Genomic DNA, 19,030 nt, shown 5'->3' with positions numbered 1-19,030 from the left:
CTTCTCCTGGTGGCATCTGACTCACATGATGAAAATGGACATTCATCAGTCTGCTCTGCTTTGGATCGTTATCGAGCAGAATCCATCATCAGCATGGATGCATGTCCCCTGGAATGATGGTTGAAGTATGAAGGGACATATGAATCTTTAGCACATCTGGCGTATAAATATCTTGCAATGCTGGCTACACTGTTCTCACTTTCAGGTGACATTGTAAACAAGAAGCGGACAGCATTGTCTCCTGCACATGTAAACAAACTTGTTTGTCTGAGCGATTGGCTGAACAAGAAGACTGATTGGACTTGTAAGCTCTAAAGTTTTACATTGTTTTATTCTTGAATGCAGTTATTTTTTGTGCATAATTCTACATTTGTAAGTTAAACTTTCATGGTAAAGAGATTGCACTACAGTACTTGCATTAAGTGAATTGAAAAATACTTTTTTTATTTTTACAGTGCAAATATTTATAATAAAAAATAAATACAAAGTGAGCACTGTACACTTTGTATTCTGTGTTGAAATTGAAATCAATATATTTGAAAATGTAGAAAACATCCAAAAATATTTAAATAAATGGGTATTCTATTATTGTTCAACAGTGCGATTAATCGCGATTATTTTTTTAATTGCTTGGCAGCCCTAATAAAAAGCAATTAAACCCCTTTATGAAATAGATAGCTTGAACAATAGGAGCTACCACCCAAAACTCAGGTCACATGCAAGGCCAGTCAGGAATCTGAACTATGTGGATGGAGGGGCTGAATGGGTGTTGTTCGAGGGAGCTGTGTGTATGAGGAAAGCAGCAGAAACACCATAGAAGCACACAAAGAAGGCAGCAAGGAATCTCCAGAGACAGCTAGAGAAGCACTTGTAGCATGGCCTCGAAGAAAATCCAAGGGAGAGAGCTTTTGGGTAGGGTACTGGCTGGAAAGACGCTTGGAACTTCAAGCAAAGAAACTGTCTCCTGTTGTTTGATTCCTACTGTGTTTAGGGAAACAGACCTTCTTTTTAAATAAACAGGATTGTATCAAAGAAATACATGACTCCATCATCAATTTCTCTTCATAATGGAAACAGTCAGCAAGACCCCTCAGTTTTACTAACGGCTTGGGTCAAAAGGGGTAGCAATAATTTGTAAGTCTTGGGAAGTCTGTAACAGAGCAGGATCAACCAGCAGGGTCCCTTTCTAGGGAAGTTTCATCATTAGAGCTTTGCTTCCCCCCTCCCCCCTTTTCATTTGCTGATTGAATCACTTGTACCTGTTGTCTGAGCTAACATTAAAGGACTTGGGGAAATCAAATTGACAGGTAAGAAATTACCAATGTTAATAAAATATACTGGTTATGTAAAGGAGAGGTGACTCCTTTTGACAAAAATCTCTACAGAATGGGGTAACCACACATTTATTTTCTTATTACAGCTTCATATAAAAGCTTAGCACCAGAGTGATTATGACTAAATACTAGTTCTGTGCCTTTTGTATTAATTCACTGTTTTGTTTTATACACTTTTTGCTTTAATTATGACTGCTGTGTCTCTTTGGAAGTGGTCTAATAGTTACAATGGTGATGCCTGGTTACTGTTATTTTTACTGTCAATATACTACACATCTCCTACTTAATGGTATGTTAATTATACTGCAGACTGACACATTATCCAAATTACAGATTACCTATTTCAGTTATAACTAAGTAAATCTCCTTTAGTAATGAACAGGCATTTCTCGCCCGTGTACATTTGCCTTATAATGAACATTTTCTTCGTACACTGAAATTTATTCTCACCATGACAACAAATATATACTTTATTCAATAGAAGAGACTAAGGCATGCTGACTCACTCTGTTCCCTTGAGTTTATCTATAGTTAAAATGTCAAATGTTCTGGATAGCCTGACATTTTTGTCCCATGTTATTTTTCTGGGGTTCAGGTGTAAATTTAGGTATTTGCATTAAGAAAGACACCAAAGCCTAAGTAAGACAGAACATGTGAAAGTGAATTCACTCGTTGGTTGTCCCTTGTGCCAAATTCTGCATGTTGCTGGGATTGCCTCCCTTCAAGGTGCTGAGCACACTCAAATCCTGTTGACTTCAATGCAAAGTCACCTTTATGATGTAGAATTCAGTTAATTTTAATATAAAATATCAATGCAAGAGAGTAACAGAACACCACACCATCCCATCCAGTTCTGCATAGCATAATATGATCTTTGCCTGTTAAATACAGCCTGCAATGTATACATTTGCTATCCTGCATGCATCTACAAGTCAAGGAACAGCTGAATAAAATGAGCATATGTTATGTTATATCTAAGCTATGTAACTTTGCTGCCAAATCAGCTCCCTCTTGGGGGCAGTGGCCAGTCACTGGGTGCCAGTAAACTAGTGAACTTGAGCAGTGGGGCAGCTGCTGGATGGGGATTCCTTTTTTCTGTTTGTGCAATGACCCAGGAGGTTTCCCTTGCTACTCATAAGAAAAAAATATATTGGCAAATTGTGTACTTGCAGTGGAGTCCTGGTTCATTCCAAGTGGCCCCCATGAATTTGTATCATCTTGTATTTCATAAGCAGATCAAAAGGACTAGGAATGTTATTTGTAAAGCAACAGTACAACTGCTGATAATACACAGTAAATAAGGCATTTCCCTAATTTGCCAAAGAATTTACACCAGTACAGTAAATTATATGATGTGACAGCCATGTTTTTCCCCATGCCCATTTGGTTTTCATATCTGAGTGCTCATTTTAGTTCCTCTAACATTTTTGGAGATGTCAGAGGTTACATGCTGCTGGGTTTGGGGGTTTTATGTTTTGTTTTGTTTTCTGTTTTTGTTTTTTTCCCCTAAAGTAGTGTAAGTGCATGAGACAGTTTTTGGTAGCACACTAAAATGTGATGAAAATGCTAGTAGATAAGGTAGTATGCAAAATTTATAGGAGGAAATGTATGCAAACAGATGGTAGAAGCGACTATATGATTTCCCCATCACCATGTTTGAATTACTTCTAGACTGTATATATCCTGATTATAAGATGGATTACAGTATAGATACCAAGATGTTTTGTTTTTTTATTTTGAAAGGCCTACAGTATGCAGCCTTTCTCCCGGACAACAGCAAAAAACAAGGTGAACAACTTTTGCACTATGTGGTCTTAAATTCTGTTATTTTCTGTTATTTTCTGCTACATTTCTCTTTCATTAGGATAGTTTAGATTACTGCATCTTATTTTTAGAGTTATTTTATTTATCACACCATCATCATCCTTATCACTTCCAGATCTGAGTTTAGCCAACACTGTGTACTTATAGTTTCATTTATTTTTCTCTGTGGCACTGGAAGTGGTTACTCACGTGTTAAACTTCAAGATGTATACTTGCAATGGTGGCCCTTTAATCAGTCATTTTTGTAGCGGGTGATGACACCTGGTGGTAAACTTTGTAAATGCAGACTAAGCTATGTTTGTTCTTGGCTCTATTTTAAGAACTTGTACCTGTTGTGACAAGAACATTGTCCGTCAGACTTTATTTAAATAACTCTAGTTTCCTGCAAGGGAAATATGTTGGGGGCCAGAATCTGCTTCCATTTACTGCCATGCACACCAACTGAAGAAAATAAGGCTTCACTGCTGTTAGGGAGGAGAATTTATTTGTGTAACTTGACTGTTGAAGCCAATAGTGTATTTTTCACAAGGGACATTTTGCCTTTTATTTATTTGTTTTTAAAATAATGAATACTGTGCATAAAAATGAGTTTTATTTTATATCTACATGCACCTTATGTACTTCAATTAACTGAAAATACCTTCTAAAAAAGGACGAAAAGTACAGAGAGATTTGTTTTTAAAACCCTGTAGTGGGAATTCTACCGTCTGCCGCTGTTTTATTTAAGGTCATACATGATTTTTGGCTTGGCCATATCCTTTTTATTCCCAGCAAGTGTATTTGACCCTGGTCATAAAACCTTGCATTCAACTGGCAGTATATTTCCACGTAAATGGCACATCTGGAATATACTAAAGTATTTAGTTCTTTCAATATTGTGAACTACCTAATCCTGTGGTAAAGTACTTTCCCATCAGTAGCCATAGCAAATGGACTTGAGTCATCTTGATTTTTATTTAGGAAAATCTTTGATCAAAAGCTAATTCTCTCTCTTCCTTAGCTGGCCTTCTTGCTATGGATGAAGTTTTGTAAAGTTACATAAAGAGGAATAGTATTATAGGGAATGGAAAATGTACCCAAATTGATGTTTCATTTTGATATCTCTTTGTTAGTGTAGTAGCAAATCAAATACTCTGAAGTATATTGCTATTGCTTTACTGGGAGGGGCTTGGTATAGTGAGTATACTGTGTGTAGACATCATAATAAAATCTAATTTATCAGAGCTGACGTCCACACATTTTGAAAATTAGATCCAGTGAGTAAAAAAGACAAAAGACTTATTACATCCTGAGCTACAGATATGGACAACATATTAATATTTTCATCCCCAAGGTTCTGAGTTCAAAGAGAATTTGATGAAGGTTAAAAAAACTACTGTCCTGTTATTTTGGCATTAATACTATGTGTTCTGGGGTGTAGGAGACCTGAGTTTGGGATCACCATTGCGTCCAAGGGTGTTTTCTACTCAGGTGGGTCATGGAGACAATACAGTAATTCTTCAGGGACAAGAAAATGATTACTGCCACTTGCTGTATAAACATCTCCTACTCAGCAACAGTGGAGATGCTGTGTTGGAGGAGGTCACTCACATGCAAGGAATAAAGTGACAGTAGTTCCCAGGCATGGAGAAATGATGTGAGGATTCTCAGGACTCTGGACCAGCCTTGGTCGGACTAGATGTGGTGAGAACGTCTTTTCCAACAGTTGATGGGCAATACTAGCACCTCCTCCACAAGATGAGGGTAAAAATCATTTGGTCAGAGTTAATCAGAGTAATTCTTTCAAAGAAATGAAAATCAATTGAAAAGTCCAGTGTTTGCCATTGAAGGGAATCAGAGTGATATCTGAGCTTTGGAAGTTATTTTCTGTTCTAAGAATAGGGGAAACTATACATTTCAGATAACATTGGCAAATGTAAACATTTAATGAGGACCACTAGAAATCCTGTCTGGTTTAGTATTGTAGACTCCTGGGGATAAATTCTGGCTCGTGTCACATGTATGCTCCTCTCATTGATGTCAGTGAGGATTACACACATGTATCAGAGGTCAGAATTTGGCACTTGAGGCTACATTTTCAAGGAAGAATGTATCAAAACAAATCTGTGTATCAGTAGAATCACATTTTTGTCTTCCAGGCAGTACTCCAGGAATAATCCTAGTAATGTCCAGCACTGCAGATAAAACTTTTTTCTTTCTGAATTGTATGGGGATGGCTCGTCAGAAATTTTTATTTACCTAATAGGTTCATCATTTTATTTATGCTTTGTAATTCACACTTTAAAACTGAAAACTTGTCATTTCTAATAGTGTAGAAGACTTTTAGGCACCACACTTCAGTAATTTGTTAGAAAATACACCACATCTTTGGAAAGGGAAAAGAGAACACTGATCTGCAATTTGTAAGGTCCAGTGCTAAGCACAAATGTTTGTTTGGGTAGTCTAACAATTAAGTATCTTAAATAAAAGGTTAATAGGTTATATCATACAAGACTAGAACCAAAAAAAAAATTTTTATTGTGGAGATTTTTAATGTATAGTTTGGGACATAGCTCATATTTGGGTTTGTGTTACTAACCAGACATTAAAAGAAATAAAGGCTAGTATTCATATTATGTTTAAGAATAGTGTGTTACATTAATTAAGTTATTTTAGTGTATAGGTTTTTATTCCTGGTTTTTAAACACAAATGAGGTACAGTACACTTTTTTAAATGTTTATAATGTCTAATTGCTGCTGGACTTTAAGAAGTATCAATTTTGTTCTTAGTTGCTGCAGATAATGACAATATCATACCAAATTATTTTGTATTTTTTGTAGGACTGGGAAACAGAAAATCATGACTGGTATTGTTTTGAATGCCATTTGCCTGGAGAGGTGTTGATATGTGACCTGTGTTTTCGTGTGTATCATTCCAAGTGTTTGTCTGATGAGTTCAGGCTTAGAGACAGCAGTAGTCACTGGCAGTGCCCAGTTTGCAGGGTGAGTACCTATGAGCTTTAATGTGCTGATTAGAGGGTTGATATTCATTAATAGTTTAATTAAGGTGGCACAGATGGTCTGGCCAGGTTAATGGATTAAGTATTGCCTATTGAAACATACATAGTGTACCTGTACAAACATTCCAAAATACTGTGCATATAGATGACTACTTTTTTGAAGATCCTTTGAAGGAAGTTTGCATAACGCTTAAACAGACAAATATAATGCTTCCTCACTATAAGCTTTTCTTATATTTCTGAATGTTAATGTGGTTTTCAGCCCTAAGAAGTAAATTCATTCTGTGTAAGCATCTTGCTGTGAAGTATATAATCCATATACTTCCTAGGAACTCCTTATAGGAAGGTTTCACTGTATTTAGACAAAACTTCTATATCTTCGATACTACCCCTTTTGTGCCCATTAAATATTTTGAATTGCACCCTGTCCACTTCTATCAGATCCTGAGTTAGCTTCTGCTATTGTTGATAAATGATCTGTGGGAAGAGGGAATGGAAATGAAAACTATATCTTTTGGGAAAGACCAAATGAAATAGTCAGGTAGGTATTTAGGTAGATTTCATAATTCTATTTTTCCCCATTAACCTTTATTTATTTATACGAATGCCTACAGTATACTATGTAGGAGTGTATGTAGAAAAGTGTGTATGTATGAGTGTAATGTGTGATTCAGTTTATTATGGAAATGAGCATATTAAATGCTGTTCAAGATGCTATTTATTTTATTGATAGTCATTTTAAATATAGTGCATTTTTTCTGAACCATAATGTTTCAGTTTAATGAATGTTTGCAGTTTAATGATCATGTTATTAAGGCTTTTACTTTATTGGAATAAAATTATACATTATAAAAATCAGAGGCATACTAGGTCAGCTTTAAAAAATATGGGATGAAATCCTGGCCCTATTGAAGTCAGAGAGAGTGTTCCCATTGGCTTCAGAAGGGCCAGGATTTCACTCATAGCCTCTACATATTACTTTTCTTTTCACGGTTTTGTCCTTTTGAGCATGGTGGGAGGAGAGTAGTTTTTATGTGCACTACAGGAATGGGCAGGGATGTTGTCTACATGCCATTAGGCAAACCTAAACAGCCAAGCCATGCTATTGTTCATTGGCACCTGGCCTTGAATTAGCCAGCTGCATCCCCTTACTGTTAGTATTCCTGCATACGCTCAAGGAGTGGGGCAAAGGGCACATTCTGAGCCGTAATTAAGTGGAGGGAAAACTACATCTGAATTCTTAAAAGAGGAACTACTGGTGCAGAAAGCATTTAACAATACTACTTGCTCGGTGGCACTGGGATTCTGAAAGCAAGATTAGATTCCCTAGATCTATGTTTGGAACCAGATCTTGTACAGTGAGCCAACCCTGAGATGGTCTCTTCTGCCAGGGATGTGGGTGCCCGCTGTCTTTATGCTGCAGAGAAGCTGTTGAAGCCAGATAGTTATTAGGGTTGCTTCTTTTAAAAGTCAAGCACATTTCTCTTACTTGTGACTTGACGATCATCTGGATGCTAATTGTAAAAAGCAACACTTTCTGATTCATTGAGTCAGGGCAGACTGAGAACTGCGGGCTTCTGGAAGTGTAAGGTAACCAAGTCAGCACAAATAAGGGAGTGAAATGGAAAGAAAGGAAGCAGGAGGGAAAGATGAGTAAGAGTAATAAAAAATAAAAGCATGTTAATACTTTCCATATGAACATACAGAGTGTATCCCAAAAATGGCACTTGTGTGGCATTTGCCTGTAGAGGACAATATATTCTGCATTACTTAGCATTTAATTTCACCACTCAGGGGAATGCTACCCAGAGCAATTCTACAATCCTTGGAATTTTCAAATAGATCTTTTAAATAACTATTGATGCACATAACAAACACACACATAACTCACAGATGCAGTTAAATTTAGATATACTAGACAAAATCCCAAACTCCGCTCCAGACTGAGGTTGTTTTAAGTTACAACTGGGGACCAGGAGAGTACAAAGATGACTTACAGCCATTTTCTTCCCCCTCTCATCTGCTGTGATATGACCACTGTCGCATCAGAGGATCCTGGTTCACTATCCAATGTATACAAATAGATGGGGCAGCCAGTTTTGAGATACATTTTACTTTCATCCTGGAATCTTGAATTCCATTAGTTTAGGCTGAGGATTTTAAACAAACATTTATCTTGAAGAAAATATTTTGAAACTCATCCCCTCTTCCATGAGTGATGTGCACTTGTGCCTACTGGTCCATTTTTATCTCCTTTAGACCACATTTATTGGCCTTTGTGATTCATTCATTTTCTGACCCTGAGACCTTGCAGCTCACTCACTGGCCACAGGTGACTATCAACCTCTTTCCCAAAAGACTTCCATTTTGTAGTACGAATACCACTTCCCCCCATCAACAGCACTACTTGCTTGCTTTCTGCTTAACCAGACTTGCTTCCCACCCACCTCAATTCTGCAGCAGGGGACTAATGGGTCCTCCCCAGACTCTGAAGTTAAGAGGGAGATTGAATTGCTGTCCAGTCCCGCACACCTGGTGACACTCTATTCTAATTTTACTTTAAAAGAGACACAGAGAGAGAGCATCCTCAAAATCCTAATAGTTTAGAGTGCCCTGGCTGATGTCAAAAGGGCATAACAGAGCTTAACTATCTTGTGAAAGGGCAGAGGGATTTGCTTTGCATTGTCAGCAGTAAATTCAAGAAAAATATTAGCTGGGTCAAAAAATATGCATGTCTAATAATATTTCACTCTAATGCCATTGCACAGAATCTTTCACATCCAAGGCTCTCACACCTCTTTAGAAAGGAGAAGGGAAAGTGTGTTTTGAAACAGAATATATTGGATAAATAATCTAAGAACACTTCATTCTTATTAAAAGGTTTCCCATGTAATGTTGTCCAGGTCACCGTGTCTTTGGACTGTTCATCACACAGTTTCTGGGTGTGATACTTCAGTTGCCCAATGCAGCTTTATTTTGCCCACCTGCTTGCTCCAGAAACATTTTACAAAGGACACTGTGAAGGATTTTTCATAATTTTAAAATATTTTTCACTCCACGGTGTTTACTACAGTTCCTTGGAAGCTTGGCTCTGAAATTTGTTTTCTTTCCATTGAGTGCTGAGCTTCTGGCCCCTTTGTTTTTAAAGGACCAATGTGAATATTTGGGGTAATACTGCATAGCTTTCAGCATTGGTAAGAGGATACAGAGTCAGGCATAGGTTCAAATACAGTCCAGGTTGGTAGTGACTGGCAATTGTCACGGACTGCTGACTAATCATTGCTTTATGTTGGTGCTCTCAGGCCAGTTTCTGGTAGATAGCTGGTTTCTCTGTTATTACCTATCAAATGGATGTGAAGATCAGATAGCCTTTTACCTGTATCAAAATGGTCCCTCCAGGACATGGTAAAGACAGAATGGTGAGTCAGTGGGGGATATGGGAAGATTGCAGTGGTGTTGCTTCCTGTTGGGTGGATAAAAGGAAGAATTTCATTTTCCACTGCTGTTAGTGTGGCACCTATTAGGGGAACTAAAAAAAATAATAATACCAGAAAAAATACTGAATCATTTGTTTTGGAAAAATTGATGCATGCAAAGACTTACATGGACTTCATAAATAGAAATAAAAACAGGTCAACTGTGACCATGTCCTTTTAAGATTTTCTTAAGAAACAAAAAGAAGATGGAAAGGCAGGATGGTTCAAGGCAGTAAGTAACATGTCCCATTTTCACACTCACACACCTACATTTGGCTTCATCTAGATCCTAGTGCATTCTTGTTCAGCTCATCATTATAATTTGTATCTTTCATCCAAGGCCTTTCAAACAATTATGACTTGCAGCAGCTCAGTGAGGTAGGTAAGCATCTTTATACAGGGTAATGCGCACAGAGAGGTTAAGATACTAAATACTAGGGTGATCTATAGTCTATATATTCTAGTGCTCAGTAGTGTGAAGCAGTTCATGGAATATATAGAAAGATAGTGTCCTCGTTGTTAACAATCTACTCATAGACATAGTATGTTGAGTGGAGGGAGTAAAGTGCAGAAGGTTAGAGGCACAGAAGGATGATGTTTACAGCAGTACAATGATTCAGTTACTCAGGTTTGATTTGTGCAGATTATGGTGGTCACTCAAGATTATTTTGTTTAATATAAAATAAAGAGAGATGAAGAGCCAAAAATGGAGAATATTATTGTTTCATTTATTGTGGGCATTGTGGAAGAGAAGAGTTTTCATGAGTTTAAAAGGTTCACAGGGTAGGGAAGGCATTCTCTATGTAGGGGCAGGCTCCCTATCCAGTTCCTCGTGGCTCCCTGGAAGCAGCGACATGTCCCTCCCTCAAATCCTAGCTCCACGCACTGCCCCCGCCCCAAGCACCGGCTCCGCAGCTCCCATTGGCTGGGAACCACTGCTAATGGGAGCTGCAGGGGCGGTGCCTGCGGGCAGAGACAGCGTACACAGCTAGGAGCTGAGCGAGAGGGATATGTTGCTGCTTCCGGGGAGCCCCCCACAAGGTAAGAGCCCTTATCTCCTCCTGCACCCTAGCCCTGAGCCCCCTCCCACACACACCCAAACTCCTGCTGCTGCTGTTGGGGGCAGGGAGGAGGGCAGTGGCCCACGCCAGCTGCTGCAGAAGTCACAGAGGTCCTGGAAAGTCACGGAATCCATGACCTCCATGGCAAACTCTGAGCCTTAAGTATAATACAGAGTTAAGGGACTTGCCAAATCAGTGACAGAGCTGGAAAGAGATCTCAGGAGCCCTGACTCCCAGCCCACTGCCATGTGTGCCCTACTCACATCAGATCTTAAATTTTCACTCCGAAGGGTCCCAAAGCATTTTCCAAATATAAACTGATTCACAAATTAAAGAGCAGCATTTTCAAAACACTCAGGTCCCATGTTTAAAAGTGACTTATAAATCATGGACATACAAGCAAGGAGCCAGGCTAGAACCTTGGTCCTTTAGCTCCCAAAGCACGTGCATCTTCTGCATGAGAACTCCTGTACTAGAGTCTTCCCACCTACATATATATACACTATATACATACACACTAACAAAGCCAACTCTTTACAGACTGATGGGATCACAAGGCAAGGTGGTATGGCAGCAAAATAACTTCATAAATTGGCACGACTGAGGGCCTGATCCAACTCCAAATGAAGCCAGTGTAGGGATTCCCCCTGGACTTCAGGGGGGAGTTGGATCAAGCCATGAGAATCTGCTCTTGAGAAGCGTGGTACTTAAACAGAAGGGCTGTTGCTAGGCAGGAAAGGGTTGCACTAGCAGAGGTGTGGGAAGCCTTATAGCGTATACTGCCTCACTGTACTCTGCCTGGCCCTTACAACTTCAAAAGTTCACAGATTCATATTGCTTTCTCACCCCAAAAAATGAGAGATTAAAAGAGCACCGACTGAGACCCTTTATACTGTGCTGTCTATGTGAAAGAGTCTTTAAAGTGGATGTGATTATAATTTACTGCTCTTCCTTTGCACTGCCAGAGCAATGTAATTGAGTTTCAGTATGACTGAGAATCAGGCCCCAGATCTAACATTATCCATCCTCTTGCTTTAAGTAGCTTGAATTGGACTACTCTAAAAATATTTTGAGTATTTAGAAGTACTAATTTTGCATGTTACCGTAAGAATATGTAATGGCTTTTTTAAATGATAGGAAGACTTTCAGTGACAGTTTTCCAACATGACTTCCAAGCTGAGCATGAGCAACAAATGTCTGATGAAGGGCAAATCTTTGTGGAAAAGTAAAAGAAAAGTCTTGATAATAATTTAGTTTATTAAAGAAGTGATTAAAAATTGTACAGCCAGGAGACTAAACAAACAGTAAAAAGCCATTTTGCTGGCTCCTTGGCTTTCATTACTTAAAATCTCAAAAGTAATGAATTTTAGATGTCAAAACTGCAAGTAAGATTTTTCCTAAAATAAACCAGTGTAGAGAATTGGGGAGAAATGGACAGATCCTGGCCAAACTGGGTAATTAATTATGGTACTGTAGTTTTCATCACCACTTGTGATTAACAGCCAAGCCAGATATCTGTCTTTTATTAAAGCCTTAGGTATCAGACTATAACCCATTTATCTTATATATTCTCTTTACAAATCTGTCCTGCAGACCAATGCATGAAAAAAATATTCATAATAATTGGGGGATATTTTCTGCAGATGATGAATTCAAGACTATGTCAGGAAGGGCTATAGAGAGAGAGACTGGGCTAGGCAAGTGAATTTTATTGTATCCTAATGAGTTTCAGTCTATTCAAATGCTGTGTCATTAGAAGCACACACATTGCACTCTATTGCTTATTTAAAACCTTAAAATGACAGCAGCTAGTTCACAGTTATCTGTTAATGCTCATTTAGGTTTCCATGGAGTAGGACTGTTATGTTTTATGTAAGACAGCAGTTGAGATGGATTTAAACAGATTGGGTAGTCTCATAGCAGGTAAAATTGAGCATGGAGATATGTAAGGTAATGCACATTGACAAAATAAATGCAGTTGAGCTCTAAAGATGAAATTCACCTCCATACAGAGGCTAGAAAAAGACCTATTCACCACTTAAGCCCTGAACATAGGGCTTAGGTATGACATGAGTGCTAGACTAGCCTTGGGCTGGCCCTCTGCACAGTGGTGAATTTCATCCCATGTTTGCAGCGTTATGTGAGGAAAAAGACTCAAGTGTTGATATGGATAGTACAATAAAGATGTATGTTTAGTATGTAGTAGCAATTAAAACTATCGTACTTAGGCTGCTGAGATGTACACCTCTATCCCGATATAACGCTGTCCTTGGGAGCCAAAAAATCTTACCACATTATAGGTGAAACCGTGTTATATCGAACTTGCTTTGATCCGCCAGAGTGCGCAGCCCAGCTTCCCCCCCCCCCCCAGCACTGCTTTACTGCATTATATCCGAATTTGTGTTATATCGGGTCGCGTTATATTGGGGTAGAGGTGTATTAAAAGATGTGAGCCCAATTCTCCAAGGATATCCATTTGGTTAAACAATGGTATGCATGCTGGAGTACTGTAGCCATCTTTGGTCCCTTCGTTTTAAGAAAGAATTAATGGGCATTGTATAAGTCCTGAGAAGAGCAGGTTATGCACTTGCCATAACAGAAAAGCCTATAGTTGGCTGACAATACATTTCAAAAGGCGTAAAGGCAAAATGAGACTCAATCAAATACGATCCATTTTTTAACTTTGAAGTGCAAGGGTTTTGGCCTTCAAAGTGTAATTCTAAAAAGTAAATAGTAAAAATGGTACCTGTACTCAACAGATCTGCTCCCTTGGTGTATTCAGTGTCATCCCCTAATAGTCCAGTGAGAGAAATAAGATTTTATACATTTTTACCCATCAGCTTTTGCAGAGCCAGCCTAGCTAAGATGGCATGAATTGGATTCTGTTCCTTTTTGTGCATCACAAAGAGTATTATTTGCTAAGTTCCAGTCAGTTACACCTTTGCAAACCTTAGTAAAGACCGTGCTTTGCACAAGTGTCACTGAAGTCATAATTTGAAGACCTATAGGTTACAGAGATGTAACTCTGAGCCTAATTTAGTCTGTAAAATCTTCATAGTGGTGACAATGAAATGCATGAGAAGGTAAGAACTCAACCCAACACACAGTCACCAGGCTGGGTATTCAAGGCTGCGAGGTAGGGAAAAGCAAAACCAAAAAAAATCCTTTTTGCTTGTGAAGTGATCATATGGAAATCACTGAGTGATCGTGATCATAAACATGGAACCCCACAGCACAGAACTCTACTTTAAATGTGGAAGACCTATAGGAGGCAGGGAAAAGCACAAAGACGAGCTATCACTTTATTCATAGCTGTAGTGGCAATACTCTACTTTAATTCATACTAAACAGTTTCTGCTTGCCTAGAAAGCATATCATTTGCAGTTTGTATGGGCTTTTTTTTTTTTTTTTTTAACTTGTTTCCTGTCTTTCGGTAGATCAGTGGTTCTCAAACTTTTGTACTGGTGACCCTTTTCACATAGCAAGCCTCTGAGTGCGACTCCCCACCCTTATAAATTACAAACACATTTTTATATATTTAACACGATTATAAATGCTGGAGGAAAAGCAGGGTTTGGGGTGGAGGCTGACAGCTCCCCCCCCCCCATGTAATAACCTCATGACCCCCTGAGGGGTCCTAACCCCAGTTTGAGAACCCCTGCGGTAGATACTAATACCTTGCTGATAAGTTGACCATTAAATAATGCATTGTAATTTTATAATGATCCTAGCCTTTCTTCATTCCTTCATTTTATTAAGACAAAGTAATTCTGCACTCTTTTGTGTGAGAGCATTTAACGAGGCATTAAGAACACACTAAATGGAAATAAAGCACATAATTCTTCTGTAACTGAGGTCCTCAGCAAAGTACATAATTCATTTATCACCATGATGCTTTGACTGTTACTCTTGTGCATTAGCATTACCAATTTTGAAGAAGAGATTTTCCTTAACTAATCGTATGATTTAATCTAAGGCAAATGTACCCTTTAAAAAATCTTTGTAATACAGAGGGTTGCTGGTGTGGTTTTTTTAAGTCAGATTTTTAAAAAATAGTTGACTGTTTCTTTTTTTTAAACAGAGTATTAAGAAGAAAAACACAAGCAAGCAAGAGATGAGCACATACCTGCGATTCATTGTCTCTCGTATGAAGGAGCGGGTGAGTCTGAACGGCGGTGGTTTGCATAGAGAGGGTAGTAGAGAGTTGGGAAATGTTTCTAATGTCCACTTTTAAAATATGTTGTATTCAATTAGAGGCATATTATCATCACCCTATGCATAAGTTTGCAGGGAGCAGGGGACACAAAGAGCCATTTCTTTACACATCCTCCTATGGAATGGTTTATGTGTTTCAACATGTACAGCCCATGGCCCAGTATACAGATTATTCATATTTCTGGCTGGAATAGCCTAAGCAAGGTGCCCACACCTCCAGTGGAATGGAGACTCTTCAGATTTTACAGAGACACAAAATCAAGGTGAAACACTTCTTTCCATTTCTATACCTCTGGCATTCAATTGTATGGCTCCTTATTCCTTATATGAAGTACTTAAATTCATATCAAGTGAAATAATTCTTTTTCACATACTGTCTCTTGGTCCTTTCAGGCTATCGATCTAAACAAGAAGGGGAAGGACAACAAGCACCCAATGTATAGAAGGCTGGTGCACTCAGCTGTCGATGTTCCTACCATACAAGAGGTACAGTCACATACTTTCTGATTTCCTACGTGAAGTTTTGTTCTGTCTTTAAAAGTGAAGCCAAAATTTTATGGACCAAAGTACTAATCCTTGTTATTTAATTCTTTCCATGGTCGTTTCTGCTATGGCTTCTGTCATAAGCATAATAGCCAAACATTTCAAACTTGGGTGACTAAAGCTAGGCACCCACATCTTTATATCAGCACCTAAAAATGTGCCTGATTTCCAGAGGCACAGAGCACCCTCAGTTCCCATTCATTTTAATGGGAGATATGGGTGTTTGGCACTTCCAAAAAATCAGGCTATTTATTTAGTTGCCTAAAGATGGGTTTAGGTGCCTAAGGTTAGGCATCTAAGTTTGAAAATCTGGCCAATAAGTAAAATGGCTAATGAAACAAGCCATAAGAATATGTTTCACCAAATATTCCATTTTTTTCTTGTTAAAGCAGTTATAGACATCTGCTTTCCAAACATCATGATGATTCATAAAATGCCAAACATTTTGGGTGATCACAAAAAGCAAGAATGACTTGAACCACCTTTTATGTTAATTTCTTCAAAAATTAAACTACTGGTTAATATATAATCCTTTCTCTTAAGGTGATTCAGTCTGTGACTTATTAAATCAAAGAGTTGGGGCTTCCCTTATAAAGATTAATATCTTACTGAATATTGCATCTAAAATGATATGATATTTTGTGCTATTTATTGATTTTTTTTTAATTGTAGATTTGGGGGTTCTTGATTTTCAGTATTATAAAATAGAATTTAGTGTTGCTTGAAACACGAAGTCACACATGCACAAGCCACGTCTGCACTAACGTTTTTTGGTGAAACTACCACCACTTGCATTCCTCCAGACGTGGAAGTTGCCAGAGTAGATAGTTTGGGCATTTTAGCACCATGTGATCTAGATTTGCTCAGAGCAGGTTTGGTTGATGCTGGCAAAAATACCAGAAATTGACAGAACATTGTCTACGCTAGAATTCTCATAGGTGCTATTACCAGGGCAGTGCAACTGACAGTAGCACAGAGAAGAATGTTTTACTAGTGTGGAGAAGGCCATAGCATGCTCAGCTTGGGCAGGACTAGAAAAATGCACTGTGTGACTCAATGCAAACCTCTGTTATGTTATGGGCTTTGAAAGTTAATCCTTTGAGAAAATGGTGCAACATGAGGCCCTTAGAAATGTATATGGGAGCTCAACACAGAATTGAAACTAAGATGAAATGCTGGATTGAAACTAAGATGCAAAGCACTGTCCCACAGGGAGCAAATCTTTGAGCAAATGCTGTCGGCTATAGTCTATTCTGTTAGACACCATGGGAGTGAATGGGATTACTCCAAATTCGAGATTTACTTGTTATAACTGAGAAAAATTCCCCTCTTTAATTAAGTTAATTTTAAAGCACCTCTCGGTACCTGAGAACTGGACAAGTACTGCACCTACTGAGGTATGGACAGGTAAGGTGCCACAGACTAATCCTGAAAGTGTTATAAGTACATCTGTGAGCCATAGCAATGTCAATAACTCACCTTGTCTGCCTAATACATATTATTGTAAGAGCTTCTGTGCATAATACGAACAAGTCACTCCACCAGTAGTTTTCATCGTTCTATATTTTGCTTTGTGTAGAAAGTAAATGAAGGAAAATACAGGAGTTATGAGGAGTTCAAAGCAGATGCTCAGCTGCTTCTACACAACACGGTGATTTTCTATGGAGGTAGAGTATTACATTTAATATTTTTCCCATTAATTTGATTCAGGAAATAGATCTCAGGATCTTTACTCTTAGGAAACTGACCACTCTGGATGAGACTTGGGGACCAGCTAATTATGAGAGGGTGAGGCCACCTTGAGGGTCTGTGGATATTAGCAGCGCGGGCTGTGTTAGTACTCATTTCTACAGTGGTGCCCACCCTTCCTCACTTCCCCTATACCTAGTACCACCTTCTCTGCAGCTGGCCTTCCCAAAGGGAGCACCTCCAGCCACTTACCAATCTATTCCTGCCTCAGCCTAGGAAGCTGTAAGGGGAAACAGTAGAGTCTGAGGATTGGGACCCCAGAGCAGCTCCATGCTGAATAGCAGGCCAGTTGCTAAAAATATCACCAGGGAGAGCAGTGCTGACTACCTGTTTAGTCTTTGGCCATTTACAGAATGATACAGTCTTCAAATGGCCATAGCTATGGGCGGACTTCTTTTGAAGAAGTTAAGAAAGAATTGCTCCAGAACAGGTCACAAGCCAGGTGCAGTGTCGGGGCAAGTATACTTGTCCTTGGTACAATTTACTGAGGATATATTTGCTGATCCATCGGGTTCTAAGAGTTAAGTCCCAGGTTTGCAAAGGCACCTAACTCCCACTGATTTCAAAGGAAGTTAGGAGCCTAAATACCTTTTTGGATCTGGGCCTAAGATTTCTCTGGGAATTAAGTATTGTGTTTAATACAGGCATCTAGCTTGTCGTCATGGAAAAATCAAAATGTGTTGAGAGAATATTTGATGCAGTGAGATAACGTAATTGGAAGTAAAAGCACCACAAGGGGCAGCTTCTAGAATTGACCCATATAAACTGCATGCTGTAATCCTCTAAGAGACAGTTTCTATAAGGATGTCGTAGCAAAGAGTGGTGTTTTAGAACAATTGCAGCATGTGGGCTGGGGCATTCATGTTTAAAAAAGAAAGTGGGACATCTAAATTGTTAATGGTGGCCCATCCCTCGGTCCACTTCTAAAGATGATTACTTAACATGTTAGCTAGTTTAAAAGTCCCCAGTAATATTTATATACATAGATGGACATGATGGGGATGGCGAGGCTGAGAAATAGAGTTGATGGTTGGAAATGTAATAGGAGAAATGTTAGCTAAGATACTGAATGAGGTTTTTTTTAAGGCATATATTTATAGCATGAAAGGCATCGTGACGGCGATTGCAAATCTTTGAGCAATGTTCTCATATTGTGGTTATTGATGGTATTTATTTTTAATTTACAGCGGACAGTGAACAAGCTGATATAGCTAGGATGCTTTACAAAGACACATGCCATGAGGTAAGTAATATCTATTAAATGAGATGAAAGAGATGATTTGGCACAGATGAAACCATTTGGTTTTAAAATAGTGTCCTATCAGTTTCTAAAATGATGATTTCTTTCTTCTTCTAAGTTGCCCCTAAAAGCAAGGAAATAATGGGGAACATTTATTATTAACTTTCCCAAATAAAACTTTTTCACAGTGAATTCCTAATTCCTTTTCCTTTTATTCTGCATGGCAAGGGTTTTATATCTCTCACACACACAGAACAGCTTTATTGCAATTTATTATCATATTCCTTTGCTCACTGAACTACCGTTCTTCATAATTCGGAGGACATGATTAGTCAATGGAAAGGAGAAATCAGGAGTAAAGTTTTAGTTTCCAGATAATATACATATTTAGACCAGAAATGGTCAGTCTTATCTGATTTAATTCAAACCCAAAGCCAAATTCTGACTGATTTCCAAGATGGACAATTGAAAAATTGAAGGGGACAGGAAAGTGGTGTTTGGGTCAGCTGCCGGTTTGCTCAGCCTTCATAGTCAACTAATTTCAATGCTTTCAGAGTGTGCTTTAAATATGCTAATTGTCCTTATGCGT

The 19,030-nt window shown here is 38.5% G+C and overlaps 1 protein-coding gene across 4 annotated transcripts in view; it reads left to right on the top strand.

The window, feature by feature from the left end:
* The window catches only part of ZMYND11 (zinc finger MYND-type containing 11), a 153,375-nt gene that overhangs the window by 113,980 nt on the left and 20,365 nt on the right, over positions 1 to 19,030 (top strand). For 3 of the 4 annotated variants that reach the window (XM_045004381.1, XM_045004382.1, XM_045004384.1), the window contains 6 exons: positions 3,078 to 3,122; positions 5,979 to 6,140; positions 14,776 to 14,853; positions 15,303 to 15,395; positions 17,032 to 17,119; positions 18,389 to 18,444. In XM_045004381.1, coding sequence (XP_044860316.1) covers positions 3,078 to 3,122; positions 5,979 to 6,140; positions 14,776 to 14,853; positions 15,303 to 15,395; positions 17,032 to 17,119; positions 18,389 to 18,444 — 522 coding nt within the window. The remainder of the gene's footprint in view (positions 1 to 3,077; positions 3,123 to 5,978; positions 6,141 to 14,775; positions 14,854 to 15,302; positions 15,396 to 17,031; positions 17,120 to 18,388; positions 18,445 to 19,030) is intronic. The other variant, XM_045004383.1, reaches the window with a different exon arrangement.

The sequence above is a fragment of the Mauremys mutica genome, chromosome 2, assembly GCF_020497125.1.
Source record: "Mauremys mutica isolate MM-2020 ecotype Southern chromosome 2, ASM2049712v1, whole genome shotgun sequence".
NCBI lineage: Eukaryota > Metazoa > Chordata > Testudines > Geoemydidae > Mauremys > Mauremys mutica.
This window is presented reverse-complemented; position numbering and strand designations above follow the sequence as displayed.